Source organism: Gallinula chloropus (genome assembly GCF_964237585.1).
Source record: "Gallinula chloropus genome assembly, chromosome: Z".
Classification (NCBI taxonomy): domain Eukaryota; kingdom Metazoa; phylum Chordata; class Aves; order Gruiformes; family Rallidae; genus Gallinula; species Gallinula chloropus.
Window position 1 is genome coordinate 70,300,610 of NC_140089.1, and position 19,290 is coordinate 70,319,899.

A 19,290-nucleotide genomic window follows, 5' to 3' on the forward strand; every position below is an offset into this window, starting at 1 on the left:
GCTTAAGGGGTCTTGTCCTAGGGAACACCAGCTCAGGAACTGTTATCCTATCAGCCATCTCATTATCTGGCTGCTTCACTTCTAGTAGGCCCTCACATCTAGTACTGGGGGGACTTGGTTGGGGAGGAAGGACAGGCATGGAAGGCATTCTCCTACTGACCTTAAAAGTCTCTGGAGAATGCAGGCAGAGATAGGATAGCTGACAGGATAACTGTTCCTGAGGTAGTATTCCCTAGGACAAGACCTCCTACTCCATCTTGTAGTGTGTTTCAGAATTGCTGTTTTACTGTTAAGATGCTGAGCAAAATATGTTGCATTTTGTCCCCATCCTCCTGACACCTACCCCTCAAGTATTTATAAGCATTGCTAATATCCCACCTCAGTCTTCTTTAGGCTAGAGTCCCAAGTCCCTCAGCCTCTCTTGGTAAGAGAGATGTTCTAGTCGCCTAGTTATCTCCGGAGCTTTTTGTTTTTTGTGTCCTGTCCTTAAACTGGGGAGCCCAGCACTGCCGACAGTATTCCAGATGAGATCTCACCAGGGCAGAGGGCGAGGAGAATCTCCCTCAACTTGCTGGTCACGGTTTTCTTGATATACCCCAGGATGCCACTGGTTTTCTTGGCCATGAGGGCGTGTTGTTGTCTCAGTGATGAACCTGTTGTGCACCAGGACTACCAGGCCTTTTTCCAGAGCTCCTTCCCTAACCTGTCCTGGTGCCTGGGCTTATTCCTCCCTAGGTGCAGTACCCTACGCTTGCCCTTGCTGAGTTTTGTCAGATGACTCTCTGCTCAACGCTCCAGCCTGTCCAGATCTCACTGCATGGCAGCACAGCTGTCAGTCCACCGGTCCCTCTTTGACAGCTCTAGGTCCAGTAGTACACCTCTCCTACTTGTCTCCTCTACCACCTGAGACAGAACATTTCCATCAATACACTGAATCTACCTCCTGGACTGGATGTGCTTGGCTGTGTGGTTTTCCCAGCAACTATCAGGGTTGAAGTCTCCCAGATGAACAAGGGCCTGTGACTATCAAGTTACTTTTCAGCTGCTTGCAGAAGGATTCTCAGCTTCCCCATCCTGATCAGGTGGCCTGTACTAGACCCCAACAGCACTGTCTCCCGTATTTGGAACATAGGAAGTTCCGCACCAACATGCGGGAGAACTTTTTCACAGTGAGGGTGACAGAGCCCTGGGACAGGCTGCCCAGGGAGGTGGTGGAGTCTCCTTCTCTGGAGATATTCAAGATCCATCTGGACGCCCATCTGAGTGATATGTCCTAGGGAGCTGGTTTGGCAGGGGGGTTGGACCCAATGATCTCTTTAGGTCCCTTCCAACCCCTACAATTCTATGATTCTATGATTTGCCTGCCCCTTAGTCTTTACCCACACACTCTCCACCTGCTCCCCATGTGCCCCCAGGGACAGCTCGGTACCTTCCAGCTTCTCTCTCTCTCTCGAATAAAGAGAACTGCACTACCTCCCCGTGCTGACCTAGCTTTCCTGAAAAGCACATAGCCGTCCATGACAGTGTTCCAGCTGTGAGCTATCCCCCCTATGTCTCAGTAATTGCACTGAGATCATCACCCTGTGACCACACCAGTTTCCTGGTGTGGGAAAAGTGGATCAGATCCACTGGGAAAAGTGATCAGATCTATGAATTCTGATACAGCAGGGGTAGTCCTGCTTTCCTACAAAAGCCAGAGTGCTTTACCAGTCCCTAAGTATACAATGGTTACATGAGGCAACGTGTAAACAGTTACACTTTTATTTTACTGCCTCAATTTTGCACTGTGTTCCAAGATGCATTACTCTTTTCATGTCAGAGGCAGAGAGAGAAAAACATGGCAGCTACTTTCCTTGAGGGTAGAAATGAAATCTGCACACTGAAAAAGCTAGATTTTGTTCCAGTTGAGGTGTCTTACTTTGGAAACCTTTGGGGGAAAAAAAAAAGGAATTGTGTTGAATTACTGAAATGTATACCTAATAAGCTCCTCTTTCTTTTGAATTGAAATTTTGCATATTAAATTGCTGAATCCTAGTGAGAGTGTTAATTGTCCTTGAGTTTTTCTCCCTTACTTAACTGTGATGCAGAGGGAGGTTTTGTTCCATTCATGTCTGGTGATGTTCAAAGAGGCATTCGTTGTTTCCCTTTAGCCTGTGGTGCTTTGTCATCTTTTGCAGAAATAGTTTCTGTGAGTTGTTATTAAGGGGATATGGGAAATCGCTCGCTCAGGAGAGTTTTCTGCAAAACATTAAACAGCTCACAGTATGGCGTACAAATAAGCACAGTTAAAATTAAAAACAATCCAAAAACAAATACACAGTGGCTTTCTGCTTCTGCAGTGTACTGAGAAACTTTTGTGCCTGTGCTCTTTTGGGTGGATGAACTTGATCTTCTGTTCCTTTTACCTAATAAATGATTCTGTTAACACCTTTGTGTCACCTTTCTCAAAGAACCTGCCAGACACAAGACTGTATCAACGGATCCTTCTCACTGTAATCACCACGGGACTCCTCAGGATGTACTTTTTAAAGGCAGGGTCTCCCACTCCTGTTCTCTCTGTTCTTGCCTTGGAGAGCATTTCTTGCTCCAGCCAGTCAGGCTGTAGCTGTTAAAGCTCACTGGGTGCCAACTTCAAATGCCAGTAGCTGAGGAGGCACTTCTCTAGTGGTGGCACAACAAAACGCACGGCATCTTCATCTGGCTCGGGTCAGGCTCTGCCGTGGTTTTAACCGGCTTCTGCCTACTGTGCTCTCTGTGCCTCTTCAGACAGGGTAAACGCGTTAGAACCAGATGTTGTGACTTGGGTATCACTGTGACCTTGCCGTCGAGATTGTTGTGGTTACCGCGCTCCCGGCAGCTCCGCGGCAGCCTGGGGGGTGGTGTTCCGGGGTCCCTCCCGGGAGGCGGGACATGTATTTCCCACGAGCGGCCGGCAGCTCAAACAGCACTCGCCGTCGCGGTTTCTGGCGAGGGAGGCGACCCAGCAGCCCTCGTTTCACGGTAACGGTGTGGACGGGCCTCGCGGTGACGTCCAGCGGCGCTGGGACCTGGGCGGCTCACTCGGCCGCTGCCGAAGGAACCACGGATCCGGGCCTGCTGTTGACCACGGAGCTGAGCGCGGTATCGTCGAGCGCGCAGGAGCTTCAGGCTTTCCACGACTATGGGGAGAGCTGGTACCACACCCGCAAGGAGCTCGAGAGCCGCTTCCAGCCGCAGAAGCCACTCTCTGAGCAGCCGGAGGTGGGGACAGCGGGGATGAGGGGACGGAGCCGGGGGGAGGGGGGGAGGTGGAAGCCCGTTGACCAGCCCCGTCTGATCCCCTCTCCCGCTGGGACAGGTGACAGCGGAGTCGCGCTGCAAACTGGTCACCTGGCTCATCCACGTACACCGTCACTTAGACCTGTCCTTTGAGTCAATCTGCCTGACAGTCAACATCCTCGACCGCTTCCTCGACACCACCCCTGTGTCCCACGACTGCTTCCAGCTCCTGGGGGTGACGGCGCTGTTCATTGCTTGCAAGCAGGTAAGGCGGCCCCAGAGCCCCGCTGCCCCGCCGCGCCCCCCCCACCCCGGCGAGGTCTCCGCCGCCGCGGCCACCCCGAGCGGCATCGGCGCCGGCCCGGCGCCAGCCAAGTCCCGCACCGCTTCCTCGCCGCGCAGCTCAAACCGGCCGCAGCATCTCCATCCCGTTTCCCCTGGCAGGTGGAGGTGGAATTACCCACGATAAACGAGCTCCTGGCCCTCTGCTGCAACGCCTTCAGCCGCGATCAGATGCGCAGGCTGGAGTGCGTTGTCCTGAAGAGCCTGAACTTCGACGTGGGAGCGCCCACCATGAGCTTCTTCCTGGAGCACTTCATCCAGGTGCAGCTGGAGGCGTGGAGTGACAGCAAGGCGGAGGTTTCGGTCACCAGGGTCCTGGCAGAATGTTTCGGGGCGCTCAGCCTGACCGACCACTCCTTCATCAAGTACACCCCGTCCCTGCTGGCAGCCAGCAGCCTGGCGCTGGCGAAACGGCTGCTGCGGCACCCCGACCGCCTGAGCCTGCAGGTCCACGGCTACCCGGAGGAGGACCTGCAGGAATGCATAGGCAAGCTGCAGCTCCTGGCGTCTGTCCAGAGGGAGACCCTGCAGGTCCTCCTGCCCCTGGAGGTGGCCCAGAAGTGCCCCTGCCTTCAGGTCCTCTGGCAGCCGCGGCGCACCTCCGACAACGCCGTCACCCTGCCGTAGCTGAGCTGCCGGCCGGGCTGCTCTTCGCTTGTGCTGGGCAGGGCCTGTCAGCCGAGTAGGAGCGTCACTGCGATTTGAAATGTTAGATCCCGTTTCACATAGGTGGTTACTTTCTCAGCTGCGGTGTCTCTTCACTGTTGGTGTTCTCCTTTTAAATAACAGCCACAATTTCAAGTACCGTATTATTTATTTGGAATGACAAAGAAATAAAGATGATGGTGGAAAGGGCAATTGTACATTTAATAAACTCTGTTTGTCACCTGCACTCGTTTATTTGCTGGTGGTGTGTGTACAAAGCTGGGAGAGAAAATGCGTTGGCACTGAGCGAGCTCACCCCAAAGCTCTAGGACACCCCCTAACCCCCTCACCCCCAGTACGATGGCGTTATTCCACATTTCAAACAGATATACCCTTGTTTTGGTTGTGGCTGGGGGGGGGGGGGAGCTGGGGGGCGGGAGAAGGGGAGAAACAAACTGATGCACTGAACGAAGTGTAACAAAACAAAACGTCCCGCAATAAACCAGCTGGTTACTCCTTTTCCAGCAGGTCTGTAACCCAGGAGCACACTCCTAACCAGGTTGGCACTGTAGCATGGGAAACACGCAAGGGAAGAAAACGGTCGTTAAGTAGTAAAATGCCTTATTTTCTTCATTTTACTACCGTTGTATCTATGCCCAGATGTGACGTTAAAAGAGTACATCTGAAGTTGCTCTCGAGGATGCTCGCCTTTCGGGGCAGCGGGGAAGGGGTGAACCAGGCTGGGTTGCGCTGCGAGAGCTGCCTGGCCTCGGGTGTTGAGGCAGAACGAGCAAAACTTGTCCAAACTGCTATGGCACAGGACTCTTACGGACCCGTCACCAGAGGCCGGTTTATCCTCCGCCAAGCCCCACCGGAGATTCCAGAGGCGCTCGGCGCAGCAGCGGTGGGGGCCCCTCTCCCGCTGCGGAGCATACAGAAGCCCAGATGCTGACGGCTGGTATCTTTTTGGCTGCCCTCCCCTTACGCTTTCAATACTGACGGCCCGTATAGAAAACCACCCCGGGGAGCAAGCTGGCTCTCCGGCAAACAACTGGGAAAGGAGAAGGGGGAGCGGAGGGGGAGCTGGGGGAGGAAAGAGTGGGAGAAAAGGAGGGAGGAAGGGGGGTTGGGGAGAGTGGGGGGGTGGGTGGGGAGGGGAGCAGCGGGGAAAGAAGGAGGCGGGGGACGGACGCGGCCAGGAGACTGGGGTGCTGTCGAGGGGCGGCGGCTGGGGCGGAGGGACCTGCGCTTGGGATGCTTTCCGACACAGCCTACTCGGCCCGCCCCGGCTCCGCGGGCGCGGGGAAGGGCTCCGCGGGCGCGGGAGCTGCTGGCGCGGCCCGGGAAGGCGGCGGCAGTTCTCCGCGCCCCGGCGGAGAGAAGGCGGGGGGGCAGTGCCCGGCATGGCCCCGGCCCCCCGCGCCCCTGCCCGCGGGGCGGCGCCGAGAGGCGTGAGGGTGAGGGCGCCGGCCGGAGCAGGGGCCGGTGCCGCGGCGGCAGCATGGAGCAGGGCGGCCGCCGCCGGGCCTTCGGCAGTATCTGCCCCAACAGGGTCCTTGTTCCGCCCGCCCGCCTCGCCAAGAAGCAGGCTCGTCCCAGCGGGGCAGCGGCAGGGACCCCACCGGCCGCACTGAGCCCCCGAGCGCCCCCGCCTCGCCCGCGTCGCAGCGTCGCCCCGCCGGCCCCCGCCGCACCCGCCCTCGGTAAGTGTGTCCGCGGCGGAAAGTCCCGACCCCTCCGCCGTGTCCCCCTCCTCGTGCCTCCCACTGCACCCTCCTGGTGTTCCCCACCGTGCTCCCCAGCCCTTCTTCCTCCGGCCGTGACATCCCCCCTAGGCGCGTTCCCCTCCCCATGTTCCCCACTGTGTGTTCCGCCCCCCTCCCCCCCGCGCCCCCCTCCGCTCCCCACCCCGCTCCTGCACCTGTGCCTCTCGCCATGCTCCCCAGCCTTATATCCGCTGGCCATACCTCTCCAGGATGCTTTTTTAGCCATGCTGCACCCCTCGCCACTCTCCCCTGCCCCGGCTATACCCATCACTGCTCAGGCTTCTCACCACTGTATCTTGCTGTCCCCAGCACACACCACCATCGACTGGCAGGACTTGGCAGCCTGTGCCCCCATCCTTCCCACCATCCCAGCCAGCCCTGTGACCCTGCAGCAGGTAACCCCCTGTATGGAGCAGCTCAGATATCCTCAGCAGAGGGCACCCACGGGGGTGGCCCCCTCAAGCCTGTGGGTGCTGGCAGTCGCCCCAGCCTCGAGCTTCCCACCTGTAAAATGGGCAAAATGAAGGACATCATCTTGTCCCACGTGTTAAGCAGGCTACTAGTGAGGTGTCCAGGGGTGCTGGAGCTGTGGGAAGGTGCTGAGAGCAGGCAGCACCCAGTGCCAGAGCAGCATGGGCAGGTCTGAGCCTTGGATCTTGCTTACCAGCACCTTTCCTTCTCCCCTCCCAGGGTCCCTGCTTCCAGGATGGACCGGAGTTTGATTTCCAGGAATTCAGGGATGCCGTCGATGATTTTATATCTGGCAAGTAGATATTTTGCCTTACCTGAGGCAAACATGCCTGTGTGTGCACATCACAAGTCATGCTGTGCTTGGTCTCCTTTATTTTGGCTTTCTGTTGGGGTTTTTGGATGCCTGCACTGCAAGCTCGTCCCACCCTGGAACAGTCTGTAAAGCAGCACATCCCTGCACACCCCTTAGAGGGACCTGTGCTGGCACTGAGCTTTCCCACATGGGAAACAGGAATTGAATCCAAACAGGTTTAGAGTGCAGAACTGCTGCAGTAGAGTACAAGCATGTCAGGAAATACCAGAGGGATGCTCAGAACCAGACGGGTGTGCTGGGGTCAGGGACAAGAGGAGATGTGAACACCTCCTCTGTCTTAATGCCCATGGCTATTCCCTCCAGATGCACCCACTTCAATGTCACCACCACTGGACTGCACTGACTTTGATTTGTCACTTGGCGAGGAGGTGGCCTTTGGCCCCTGCACCCTGCAGCTGGAGAGCAGCGTGCTGGCACAGGTGCCCTCGCAGCCCCTGCTGTCCCCTGAGCCGTGCTGGAGGGACTTAGACCAGCAGCAGAAAGCTCTGGGAGATGTTCTGGAGGCGAACAGCCAGGTAGGGACACCCAAGGCCTCCCCAGCAACCTGTGCTGAGTTTCTCTCCCTCTCATCCTGCTGAGGCAGCTGTGTGGCCTTGGTCTACAGCATCCTGGTGTGCAGGTTGTGGGACTGTCCCTGCTTGTCCTTTGCAGCTGCAGGAGAACCTCACGCAGAAACAGGAAGAGCTGGCAATGCTGCAGGACAGCAACGTGCAGCTGAAGGAGCTGGCAAGCCAGGCCAGACAGCTAGCCGCCGTCCTCGACGTGAGTGCTGCCACCCCACCAGGCCCAGCTGCCCCACAGCTCAGCTGATCCCAGGGGGACGGTGTGGTGGGGGGTGCGGCGAGGGGCAGGGCGGGATGGGTTGGTAGGATGCAGGGTAAAGCAGTGCGGGACAGAGTACGGCAGTGAGGGACAGCGCGGTGCAGTTCAGGGTAGGGTGGTGCAGGATGGGGCAGTTCGGGGCAGGGAGTGCGGACTATGCGGAGCAGGGAGGTGCGGGGATGCGATGTGTGGCGCAGCACGCGGAAGCCCCCTTTCTTTTCCTCAGCAGACCCTGATGCTCCCGCAGTGCGCCGACGCGGCGGCCGTTCCTCCTCTTCACCTTCCACCTCCTCCCGCCGCCGCCGCCCCGTCCGGGATCTGGGGTGGGCACGGGCGGTCGGAGCCGTGGGAGGAGGCGGCGGGCGTGGACACCATGCTGCGGGAGGTGTCGGAGAAGTGCCGCGCTGCCCTGCGGAGCCTGGGGGGCAGCCGGGAGGACAGCCCGGGGGGGAGCCCCACGGCCAAACGCCCGCGGCCGGCACCGCGCCTGCACGGCACCTTCCACGGCCTGCGCACCGACCCCGCCGCGCCGCGGCCGGGCGACGGGGAGTTGGAGGGGGGTGGCAGTTTGCGGGCGGCCCTAGGGGAGGAGGGCGGCATCCGGACCCTGGCCTTCCCGCAGGGCAACGCCTTCACCCTCCGCACGGCTGCCGGCGGGTACCGCTTCCGCTGGGTGCCCCGCTGAGACCCCACGGATCCCCGCGACCCCGGGCACAGCGGAGCGGGGCCTGCCGCAGCGTGAGGCTTTCAGGGCACCCCTGTCCGATGGCACGCTCCCCTTCTTCTCTTCGGAAAACGGCTGTTTGCGCTTTTTCCCGGCTGCTGGAGGCTGGAGATGAGAAGGGGCGAGCGCGGCCGAGGCGACGGCACCGCCGTGAGGGCAGCCAAGTCTCAGGCACTAGCTCGGCGGCGGGCGCCAGGCTTGGTACCTCAGTACTTGGTGCCTCAGTAGTTGGCTAACGACTGTAATGCATGTAGAGACGACGTGAAGACACGCCCGGTTTTATCTGGTGTTCTTGCGCGGCTGAGCGGAAGAACGCAGCTTAGAGGATGGCGACTGCCGCCGGGCTGTGAGGGAGCGGTCAAACCCAAGCCGTACACACCTTGGCCGTCACGGAACTTCACATCCATGATGTTTACGAACTGCCCTTGTGTCGTTCACGTGTGCGGGTGCAGGCATGCATTGGTACTCGGTGTGACGATTAGCCAACTATATGTAAACACGGTGCGTGTATTTGCTTTCCTTAGAGCAAAGATGACAAGGGAGCTGAGCATCCACATAACGCTTACTTTGCTTGATGTGCTCAAGCAGAAAATTTCAGAATGAAACATGCTGATGTTAACATTCAGTGGTGTTACCTCAAATAAACAGAAACGTGAAAAATAGTGAGTTGTTCTGAATGTCCATGTTTCGCTCACACCCACCAGTTTGAATGCTGAACCACTTCACATTTGAAATGGTACCTGAAGTTTCTTCTTCTGTGGCATATAAGTGAATGAAAGCACTATGCGCCACCCAGGACAGAAATTTTCTGTGAATTCAGCAGTTTTTCTGTTTTTTCAATACTCAGATTTTTGTGGGGTTCCTGTGTAGGTCCATGCACATTAACAGCAATCCAACTGTAACAGGCTTGTGTGATGGTTGAGGTGACATCACACCATCATCATCTCAAAGTCAGGTTCCTTAGAGGAGCCACAACTCTGCCTTTTGGCAAACAGCATCGGTACTGGGAAGGAGAAGGTTCCTGTTGCCAGACCAACATGGGTCATGAGCCTGCAAAAGGTGGTCCTTCAGTATCTCTGATCCTGCATATCTGTGGTCCTTGGTGTCTGCAGAACTGACACTTCCTAGCAAGGGAAGTGCTGAAGCCCTGTCTGAGGTGTTGAGAGCTCAGCCTTGGGACAGCTCCAGAGCATTTCATATTTCAGAAGACCATCGCAACCTTGGCCAAAATGCTGTGTGAAAGCTCTGGTTCTGCAGTGGCCAGGACAGACAAAATCTGCCTGGCTGCACTGAAGTCAGCAGGGAATAAATTTACAGCATAAGGAAGTGTGTATAGATATCCAGAGTTTTAAACGCAGTTTCAAAGAGCTTTAGTCTGTGTACCAAGATTCTTCCTGAATCCCTCTGGGTGGACTGCTCATTCTTTCAGTGTGGTGGGCACTGACAGCACACTGAGTCACACAATCACAGAATCACAGAGGGGTGGGGGTTGCAAAGGGACCACTGGAGAACATCTAGTCCAACCCACAGCCAGAGCAGGATCACCTACAGCAGGTTGCACAGGACTGTGTCCAGGCAGCTCTCGAATGCCTCCAGCGAAGGAGGCTCCACAACATGTCTGCTCAGCCTCTCCCAGTGCTCTGTCACCCTCAGTGGAAGGAAGTTTTTCCTTGTGTTCAGATGGAACTGTGTTCCAGTTTGTGCGTATTGCCCACTGTCCTGTCATTTGCCACCACTGAGAAGAGTCTGGCCTTTAGATGCTCTGAAGTGTTGATAAGATCCCCTTTCACTCTTTTCCAGACCAAACAAACCCAGCTGTTTCAGCTTCTCCTCATACAAGATATGTTCCAGTCCCTTCATCATCTTTGTAGCCCTCCTCTGGACTCTATGCCATAGCTCCCTGGAGCTACTTGAACTGGGGAGCCCAGAACTGGACACAGCACTCAGATGTGGCCTCACTAGGGCAGAGTAGAAGGGCAGGACAACCTCCTTCAACCTGCTCGCCTCACTCTTCTTAACGGATCCCAGTGGGCCTCCTTGGCCTCAGGGTCACATTGCTGGCTCATGGAGAGCTTGTTGTCTGCCAGCATTCCCAGGTCCTGCTCTGCAGAGCTGCTTTCCAGCAGGACAACCCCTTACCTGTTCTGGTGCCTAGGGTTATTTCTCCCTAGGCGCAGGACCCTGCACTTGCCCTTGTTGAACATGTTTGGCTCCACTCACCAGGCCGTCCAGATCGCCCTGAATGGAAGCACAGCCTTCTGGTGTGACTTCTGGGGACCCAGCAGAGAGCCTCCTCGTGTCAGGGGAACTGCAGGGAAATCTCAACTCTGGCTGACCACATTTCCAGGTGTTTAATGTAACTATATTATATTAACAATTTTAAGTCTGTGTGGTGGTTTTGCATGTCTGGGTTCTGGTGGAGAAGGAAGGACTGCAGGGGTGGCTTCTGCAGGCAGCAGGCAGAAGATCTCTGCAGGCCTGAGAGAGGAAACACCAGCCTGGACTTGTTGTTGACCAAGGCCTAACCCATCAGCAACGGTCACAGTGCCTCTGGGAATCACATATTTAAGAAGAAAAGAAACCCCAAGTGCAAGCAGCCACATTTTGCCACCAGGGAAGGGAGTGAGAAGATAAACTTTGCAGACACCAAGGTCGGTGAAGAAGGTGGGGGAGGCGGAGGCGCTGCAGGCATTAGAGAGAAAGATTCTGCAACAGCCCATGGGGAAGACCATGGTGGAGCAGGTGAACCCCACAGCCCATGGAAGATGATGGGAAGCAGAAACCCCATCTGCAGCCTGTGGAGAAGCCTGTGGAGAGGCCCCACACCAGAGCAGGTTTGCTGAGGCAGGGAACTTATAACTCCATGGGTGGCCTGGCTGGAGCAGTCTGGGCCTGAGGGCCTGAGAGACATTCTATGAGTCTATGACTGCACCCCATAGCAGTGACCCACACCGGGGCAGCTGGTGAAGAGCTGAAGGCCTGTGGGAAAGGATTCATGTTGAAGAAGTTCATGGAGGACTGTCTCCCGTGGGTGGGACCCACACTGCAGCAGGGGAAGGGTGTGAGGAATGCCATCCACTCCACAGCTAAGAAGGAGAAGATCTGGTGAGGAATTGACCGAAAGAAGTACCGGAAAGTGGGAGACTTTTATAAGATCTGGCATGAGCACTGCGAGGATGAGGAAACTCTCTGTGAATATGCTGTGGCAATGAAAACCCTTGCAGATAATCACTGGGCAAAGACTTGTGAAGGGGAAGGCCGAATTGAATGGTGTAGCAGGTAAATTTTAATGTATTTGAAAGATGCAATTGCATACTTCAGCTCACAGTTATTTGTAATACAAGGCCTAAGGTTTTTTTTTGTCCTTTTTATTTCCATTTGTTAAAGATTTCTTCTGTAATGTGCTAATGACTTATTGCTTCATAAAATAAATACCTTCTTACAGTTCCAGTTTACTAGGGAAATACAGTTTACAAAGTGTTTTGTTAGAAGGTGGCCCTTGTTTTAAAATATGTTCAACAAACAGCTTTTTTTCCTCAAATACAGAAGCAGTTTGCAAGTAAAGTTATGAAGTTATTTTATATATGTTTGAGCCTAAATGGAACAAATACAGTGAGTGTAGCTGAAGTTTAATTTTCAGGACTTTGATTTGTGTGTATAACAGTGTTTGATCTCTGATGCTTAATTTTCAAGTCTTCATCTTTAACTGCTGTGAAACTTGTTTTAAATGGATTTTAAACTTTAAAATTCCTGTGTCATAAGGAATTCCTGTGTCATCTGATTTTTATTGGGCTGGCCTAAACCGTGAAGTCATGAAGTGAGTTCAGCTAAAATATTTCAATCCTTGAGGAAAACAAACTCCTAAAAGAGGAAAAACATTGGTCACTCAGGGTTTCAGCACACACTTGGCATCCAAGGCATCAGAATAAAACAGAATACTGTGGAAATATAAGTGGGAAGAGAAATGAGCGATGGTTCGTCCTTTGGGAATGACTTTAGTCAGGTGAAAAGTAATGTCACCTGCCAGTCTGTAGGTCCTGCGCGTGAGTGTTGTAATGTGGTGAGGAAAAGGCAGTGAGGAAAAGCAGGTGCAGTTTCGCTAAATTTAATTTTAGGACATGGGTCCTTTGAGCCAACAAACAAACAAACCCAAAGAATGGGTAACAGCTATGAAACAGGTGATCTGTTCAGCCTTGAGAAAAGAAGGCTAAAAGGAGATCTTATTAATGTTTATAAATACCTCGAGTGTGGGACACAGGGAGGGAAGAGCCAGCCTCTTTTCAGTCGTCTGTGGAGACAGGACAAGGGGCAATGGCTTTCAAGTTGGAGCACAGGAAGTTCTGCACCAACATGCAGAAGAACTTTTTCACAGTGAGGATGACAGAGCGAGCCCTGGGACAGGCTGCCCAGGGGGGTAGTGGAGTCTCCTCCTTTGGAGATATTCAAGACCTGTCTGGACGCCTACCTATGAGACCTGTCCTAGGGAACCTGCTTTGGCAGGGGGGTTGGACTCAATGATCTCTCAGGGTCCCTTCCAACCTCTACAATCCTGTGATTCTGTGACTCTGTGAAACCCCCATTCCCCCAGTCCCTGCCCCTCCTCATGCCAGAATAGGGGGGAAGGAGGGACCGAAATGATCACTCAAGTGAAGCCTGCTAAGAAGGGAGGAGTGGGGGGAGGTGCTTTAAGATCTGGTCACACTTCTCATTACCCAACTCTGGTGTCACTGGGTGTGCAGTGCTGTGTAATGAATTAGAGAGTTTTCTTTCCTTTGTTCCCTGTTGAGTCTGTTCTGCCTGTGACACTGATTGCGGAATGATCCTTATCTCAATTCCTAAGCTTCTCAATATATAGTTTCTTCCCTATCCAGCTGAAAAGGGCCTCCAGTCAGGGCCAAAATACCATAGTCCATCTTCTAGATCCTTGAACAGTAGAAATGACCTCTCCTTTAAGCCTTTCTGTAGTGATGTGTGCAGCTGGCTCGGTACCTTAAAACGCAGCCCTTTCTTCAGCAGTTTGCTATGTGCATGATTAATAATTACTGCTTGGGGATTTGTGGTGACAGATGAGTTGTCCCAGAAATTAGGTGAGCTCCCACTTATGATGGTGCTGAGGGACTACTGATGGAGACCTGCTGGAGATAGTTTTGTCTCCTAACTTCATGGGATTGCTGTTCTTTTTAAGCTGTGCTGCAACAGCACTCAGAGGCCATTTTACCCTGATGAGGACATAGAAAAAAGACAGGCTGGAGACTCGATTCCAGAAAGTTAGGTGTGATACCAAAGGGAGGACCTTATACCCTGCTTACAGTCAGGAAGCTGAGCGACAGAGGTGCAACATGATTTGGCATGATGGTAAGGTCAACTGCTGTGACACAAAAACCCAAACCGACCAACAACAAAATACCAAAAATCCCAACCCAACAGAGGAGTTTGGTGAAACAGCTGTGAACTGTAAAGCTTTCTAGTGTTTCCCATATGGATTGTATTGTGCTAAACTGATAAGCAATGTACAATTTGGTGTTGGTTTCAGTCCCTGAAGTTCAGTGCTGCCTTCTGACATTATTAAATGGAACAAAATATCCGATTCTTCACATAACACAGAAAAAGCCTTTTTAAGTTGGAATAGAACTCGGAGCAGGTGGAATCAAGACCCGTATCTGCTATTTGTTTTACACTGATTATTTGCCCTAAGTAGAATTACCTGTCAGCAATGGATTAACCATCCTCAGATTTAAAGCTTTTAACTTCTTATTTTGGCATTTTGGGTTAAGCCCAAAATCAATACCTACAAGAAGAACTATCAACCCATAGAAAAACTTATAAATACTAGGCTGTTACTTTTGTGTGAACTCTTACACAGCCTTGATTTAGGAAGAAAAAGGTTCAGCATCTGAATACGTAACCAGAAAAAAAGCTGATTGAAAACATTTGTTTATTTTTGTAAATGTCCAGAATTAGGAGGATTGTCATAATTTATATTTATTTGTTTCACAGGTGCTCTGACATATCCTAGCCTCTGTACATCTGATTCCTTTCCCCTGAAGATTACCCAAACAATTCTACTTTGAATCATAGCTCCTTTGCCAATGTCTCCTCCTTTGCAGATGCTTGGTTTTCTGCAATTCTGGCACCAGACATAACCTGAATTCACAAAGCTGCAAGAGCACACTGCTGGCTCATGTTAAGTTTCTCATTCACCAGAACCCCAAGGTCTTTCTCAGCAGGGCAACTCTCAAGGAGCTCTTCTCCCAGTCTGTATCTGTGTCTGGGATTCTTCTGTCCCAAGTGCAACACCTTACACTTGGCAGTGTTGAACCTCATTAGGTTCACCTGGGCCCACCTTTCCAGCCTGTCCAGATCCCTCTGGATGGCTTCCTTTCCTTCTGGGGTGTCGACCACAACACTCAGCTTGGTGCCATCTGCAGACTTGCTGAGGGTGCACTGAATTCCACCATTGATGCCATTGATAAAGATGTTAAAGAGCACCGGTCCCAAGACAGACAGATAATTTGACCACTATCTGTGCCCACACCCTGAGTATCAAGAAAATGGTTTAGAAGCTTAAAAATGGTTAGGAGTTGAACATCCACAATGGAGTTAGATACAAACTGCATATCTTTAAGTGCTTAGCTGTACGAACACAGCCTTAGGATATGAATTAACCTGTAATCCATAAACTGCATAACTAAACTACTGACTTGCTGAAGTCTGTATCTCAATAGTGAGTGATACTATCAGATTGGAACTACCAACCCGTTTTCAAAGAGAGTACTGCCCAACCGAAAAAAAAATGAGCAAACCAAAACTACGCTTTAACTGAAAGCTTAGCTCATAGGTGCAGCCCGGTTCCCTGAGCACTAGCTTTCTGAAGTAAACCCAGAGACTTGTTTCCATGGGATAGAGATGCAACGGAATTTCAGGAACTCACAGCTGATGGACCTGAACCTGGCAGCAATTACTTGATTGAAACTTGTTTGCAAAAAGAGACAGCAGTTGCTTTTTAAGGTGTATATTTAATTGCCCTTATCCAGAAATTCATGTTAGAAACCTTGCCCTGTCTCTGAGACCACCTGAGAGGAATCACGTAAGACAGGTGCACAAAGCCATGGATATCGTTACAATTTATAGTTATTTGAAGCCATAATTACTTTTTGTATAACTGAATTTTACAGTAAATTGCAGCAGCTTGGTACTGATAATGTAGTAATAGGTACTGTGCTAACAATAGAAGTTCATAGAGAGGCTTTGGAAAGAACTGTATCTGAGTGGCATTTTGGCAGTTTGTTAATCCAGACTCTCGAGATTCCAGGATGAATTATTATTGGGGCACACAGTTGGCAGCTGGCAATGTACCCAGAGGTTCTGTAGTTGGGTTGGAGTTTAGCCAAGGTAAACAAAATGTAGTTGTACCTTGTGTGCAGCCCCCAAATCTTCTGCCTTAACTGAGGTAGTCTATGTAGCAGTGATGTGCCAAAACAGATTCTTAACATGCAGAGAAAAAGGGAGCACAGAGTGAAGGCAGAAACAGCAGAAAAGGCCGGGATCGTGACACATTAGTACAGCTCTTGATCTACCCACTGAACAGTTCTTGATCTACCTGCTGAACAGCAAAAACAGGCAGTTGCTGTAGTGTGCTGCTGAAGAAATTGATGGTGAATTGTATTGTTTTATCAAAGCTAGAGGTCATATTAAAACTAACGATCCTGGGAGTCAACAGTATGCTACATGAAAAGTCATATAATTTATTAAAATGCATTTACCCCTTTGTGTATTCTTGGTTCTTGTCTCATGTTTTTAAACCAATAAAAATCTTTTACATGCCAGAAACTGACCGCTGTTTCCTCCTTGAACTACAGATCCTTAGTCTACTTACACACACTTGCCAACTGGGCTTGTCGTTATTGCTAATTTTAACATTGGAAATAAAAGTAAGTACTGGGAAAGGTGTGGTACAAATGGAAAAAAACCCAGAAAAAATATAAAGATGGTACTTCATCTTTCAAGTGTCAGTCTACCCTGATAACGCAGCATACTTGCAGCAACAGAATGCAGCAACATAAGGAACAGGTTCACCATTTTTTTTTTCTCTTGCTCATTTGTGTATGAGATGCAATTTTCCCTAACATCTGAGGTGTTGAGGTTCATCTAAGGAGGCATGGTGGACAGTCATTTCCAGAGCTCACTCCCCAGATGTTCACAACCATTATTACTGTACTGGCAAAGACAGATGAAATGGGAGATGTCTGATGAGCAGATAACTAGACTGAGATGTTAAGTGCCTGGCTTAAGGTAAAGACCAGCAAAGAAGGAGGAAATCTTTTCCTTCCTTGTCATCTTAATAACCTGTGCTTTGTACAGTTAAAATGAAGCTGTGGGTTCACTTCCAGAATATTCCAGTTGCCTTATCAACAGTATTTCATACTGAAGTCTAAATGACAGTTGCTTGCTGCATTGATGCCCCCCTAAAGTGCCTATATACGAATGCGTGTAGCATGGGTAATAAACAGGAAGAGTGAGAAATCTTTGTGCAGTCGCAGGGCCATGATCTCATTGCAATCACAGAGACATGGTGGGACAGCCTAGATGACTGGCATGCTGTCATGGGTGGCTATGTGCTTTTTAGGAAAGAGAGGCTAGGGTGGCTGGGTGGAGGAGTTTCTCTTTATGTGAGAGAGCAGCTAGAATGTATTAAACTCCATCTGGGGAAGGATGATCCATCAGTTGACTGCTTGTGGGTAAGAATCAAGGGGCAGGCAAATGTGAGTGACACTGTTGTGGGTGTGTACTACAGGTCCCCTGATCAGGAGGAGCGAGTTGATAGTGCATTTTACGAGCAGCTAGAAGTAGCCTCGAGATCCCAGGCGCTGGTCCTTATGGGGGGCTTCAATTACCCAGATATTTTCTGGGCAAGCAAAATGCAGTCTAGACAATTTCTGCAGTGTGTAGAAGAGCATTTCCTGCTACAGATGGTGCAGGAACCTACAAGGGGAGGGCAGGTGCTGGACCTTGTTTTTATCAACAAGGAGGGACTCATTGGAGAAGTAAAGGTCGGGGGCAGCTTGGGACAAAGTGACCATGAAATGGCAGAGTTCAAGATCCTGAGTGGAAAAAGCAAGAAAAAGTAGGATAGTTACTCTGAATTTTAGAAGAGCAAACTTTGATCTCCTCTGCAACCTAATAGGAGCTATCCCATGGGCTACGCTGTTGGAAGGAAAGGGAGCCTGTGAGAGCTGGCTAGCATTTAAACAGCACTTCTTCCAAGCCCAGGACCAGTGCATCCCTTTGAGCAAGAAATCAGGAAAGAGAGGCAGAAGACCTGTGTGGATGAGCAGGGAGCTAATGAATAAACTCAAAGGGAAGCAGAAGGTCTATGAATTGTAGAAAAAGGGTCTGAGCACCTGGGAAGAATATAGGGATGTTGTCAGGGCCTGTAGGGATGCGACTAGGAAGGCTAAAGACCGCTTGGAATTGAAACTGGCAAGGGACATAAAGGATAATAAAAAGGGGTTTTTTAGATATGTGAATATTAAGAGGATGACCGGGGATAATGTGGGTCCCTTGCTGAACGAGGCGGGTGTCTTGGTAACAGGGGATGTTGAGAAGGTGGAGATACTGAATGCCTTCTTTGCCTTGGTCTTCACTTCAAAAGCCCCTCAGGACCCACAGACACTGGAAGAAAGTAAGAGAGTTTGGGAAATGAAGAGCTTCCCTCTGGTTGAGGTGGGGGTGGTCCAGGAATGTCTCAAAGGGATTAACACACATAAATCCATGGGCCTGGATGGAATGCATCCATGTGTGCTGAGGGAGCTGGCGGAAGTGATTGTGGAGCTGCTCTCTATCATCTTCGACAGGTCTTGGAGAACAGGAGAAGTGCCTGAGGACTGGAGGATAGCCAATGTCACTCCAGGCTTTAAAAAGGGCAAGAAGGAGGATCCCAGCAACTATAGGCCAGTCAGCTTCACGTCTGTCCCTGGAAAGGTGATCTTGAAGCAATCGGAAGAGAAGAAGGTCATGAGGAGTAGTCAGCATGGATTCACCAAGGGGAAGATCATGCTCGACCAATGTCATAGCCTTCTATGATCTCATGACAGGCTGGATGGATGGAGGGAGAGCAGTGGATGTCATCTACCTTGACTTCAGCAAGGCTTTCGATACTGTCTCCCATGACATCCTGATAGCAAAGCTGAGAGAGCATGGGATAGATGAGTGGACAGTGAGGTGGGTTGAGAACTGGCTGTCGGACCGGGCTCAGAGGGTTGTGATCAGTGGAGCTGAGTCTGACTAGAGACCTGTGACTAGTGGTGTTCCCAGGGCTCGGTGTTGGGTCCAGTCCTGTTTAATATCTTCATTGACGACCTCGATGAGGGAATAGCATCCACCCTCAGCAAGTACACCAATGATACAAAGCTGGGAGGAGTGGCTGACACGCAGGAACACTGCGCTGCATCCAGAGAGACCTGGACAGGCTGCAGAGCTGGGCAGGGAGAAACCAGATGAGATTCAACAAAAGCAAGTGTAGAGTCTTGCACCTGAGGAGGAATAACCGTCTGTTATCGGTACAGGCTGGGGGGTGACCTGCCGGAGAAGAGCTCTGTGGAGAAGGACCTGGGGATCCTGATAGATGACGGGTTGGCCGTGAGCCAGCAGTGTGCCCTGGTGGCTAAGAGAGCCAATGGGATCCTGAGGTGTGGCCAGCAGGTCGAAGGAGGTGATCCTCCCGCTCTACTCTGCCCTGGTCAGGCCCCACCTGGAGTATTGTGTCCAGTTCTGGGCTCCCTGGTATAAAAAAGACAGGGATCTGGAGAGAGTCCAGAGAAGGGCTACAAAGATGACTAAGGGCCTGGAGCATCTCCCCTATGAGGAAAGTCTGAGTGAGCTGGGACTGT

At 51.7% G+C, this 19,290-nt stretch overlaps 2 protein-coding genes across 2 annotated transcripts; both read left to right on the forward strand.

Moving 5' to 3' along the window:
* Positions 1–2,910: 2,910 nt before the first annotated feature.
* On the forward strand, positions 2,911–4,227 carry CCNO (cyclin O; the record flags this gene model as incomplete). Its single annotated transcript, XM_084278506.1, has 3 exons — positions 2,911–3,240; positions 3,338–3,523; positions 3,703–4,227. 3 exons carry the CDS (start codon positions 2,911–2,913, stop codon positions 4,225–4,227), a joined length of 1,041 nt encoding a protein of 346 aa, XP_084134632.1.
* Positions 4,228–7,172: 2,945 nt separating this feature from the next.
* On the forward strand, positions 7,173–8,362 carry MCIDAS (multiciliate differentiation and DNA synthesis associated cell cycle protein; the record flags this gene model as incomplete). Its single annotated transcript, XM_084278507.1, has 3 exons — positions 7,173–7,370; positions 7,507–7,617; positions 7,904–8,362. 3 exons carry the CDS (start codon positions 7,173–7,175, stop codon positions 8,360–8,362), a joined length of 768 nt encoding a protein of 255 aa, XP_084134633.1.
* Between the last annotated feature and the right edge of the window lie 10,928 nt (positions 8,363–19,290).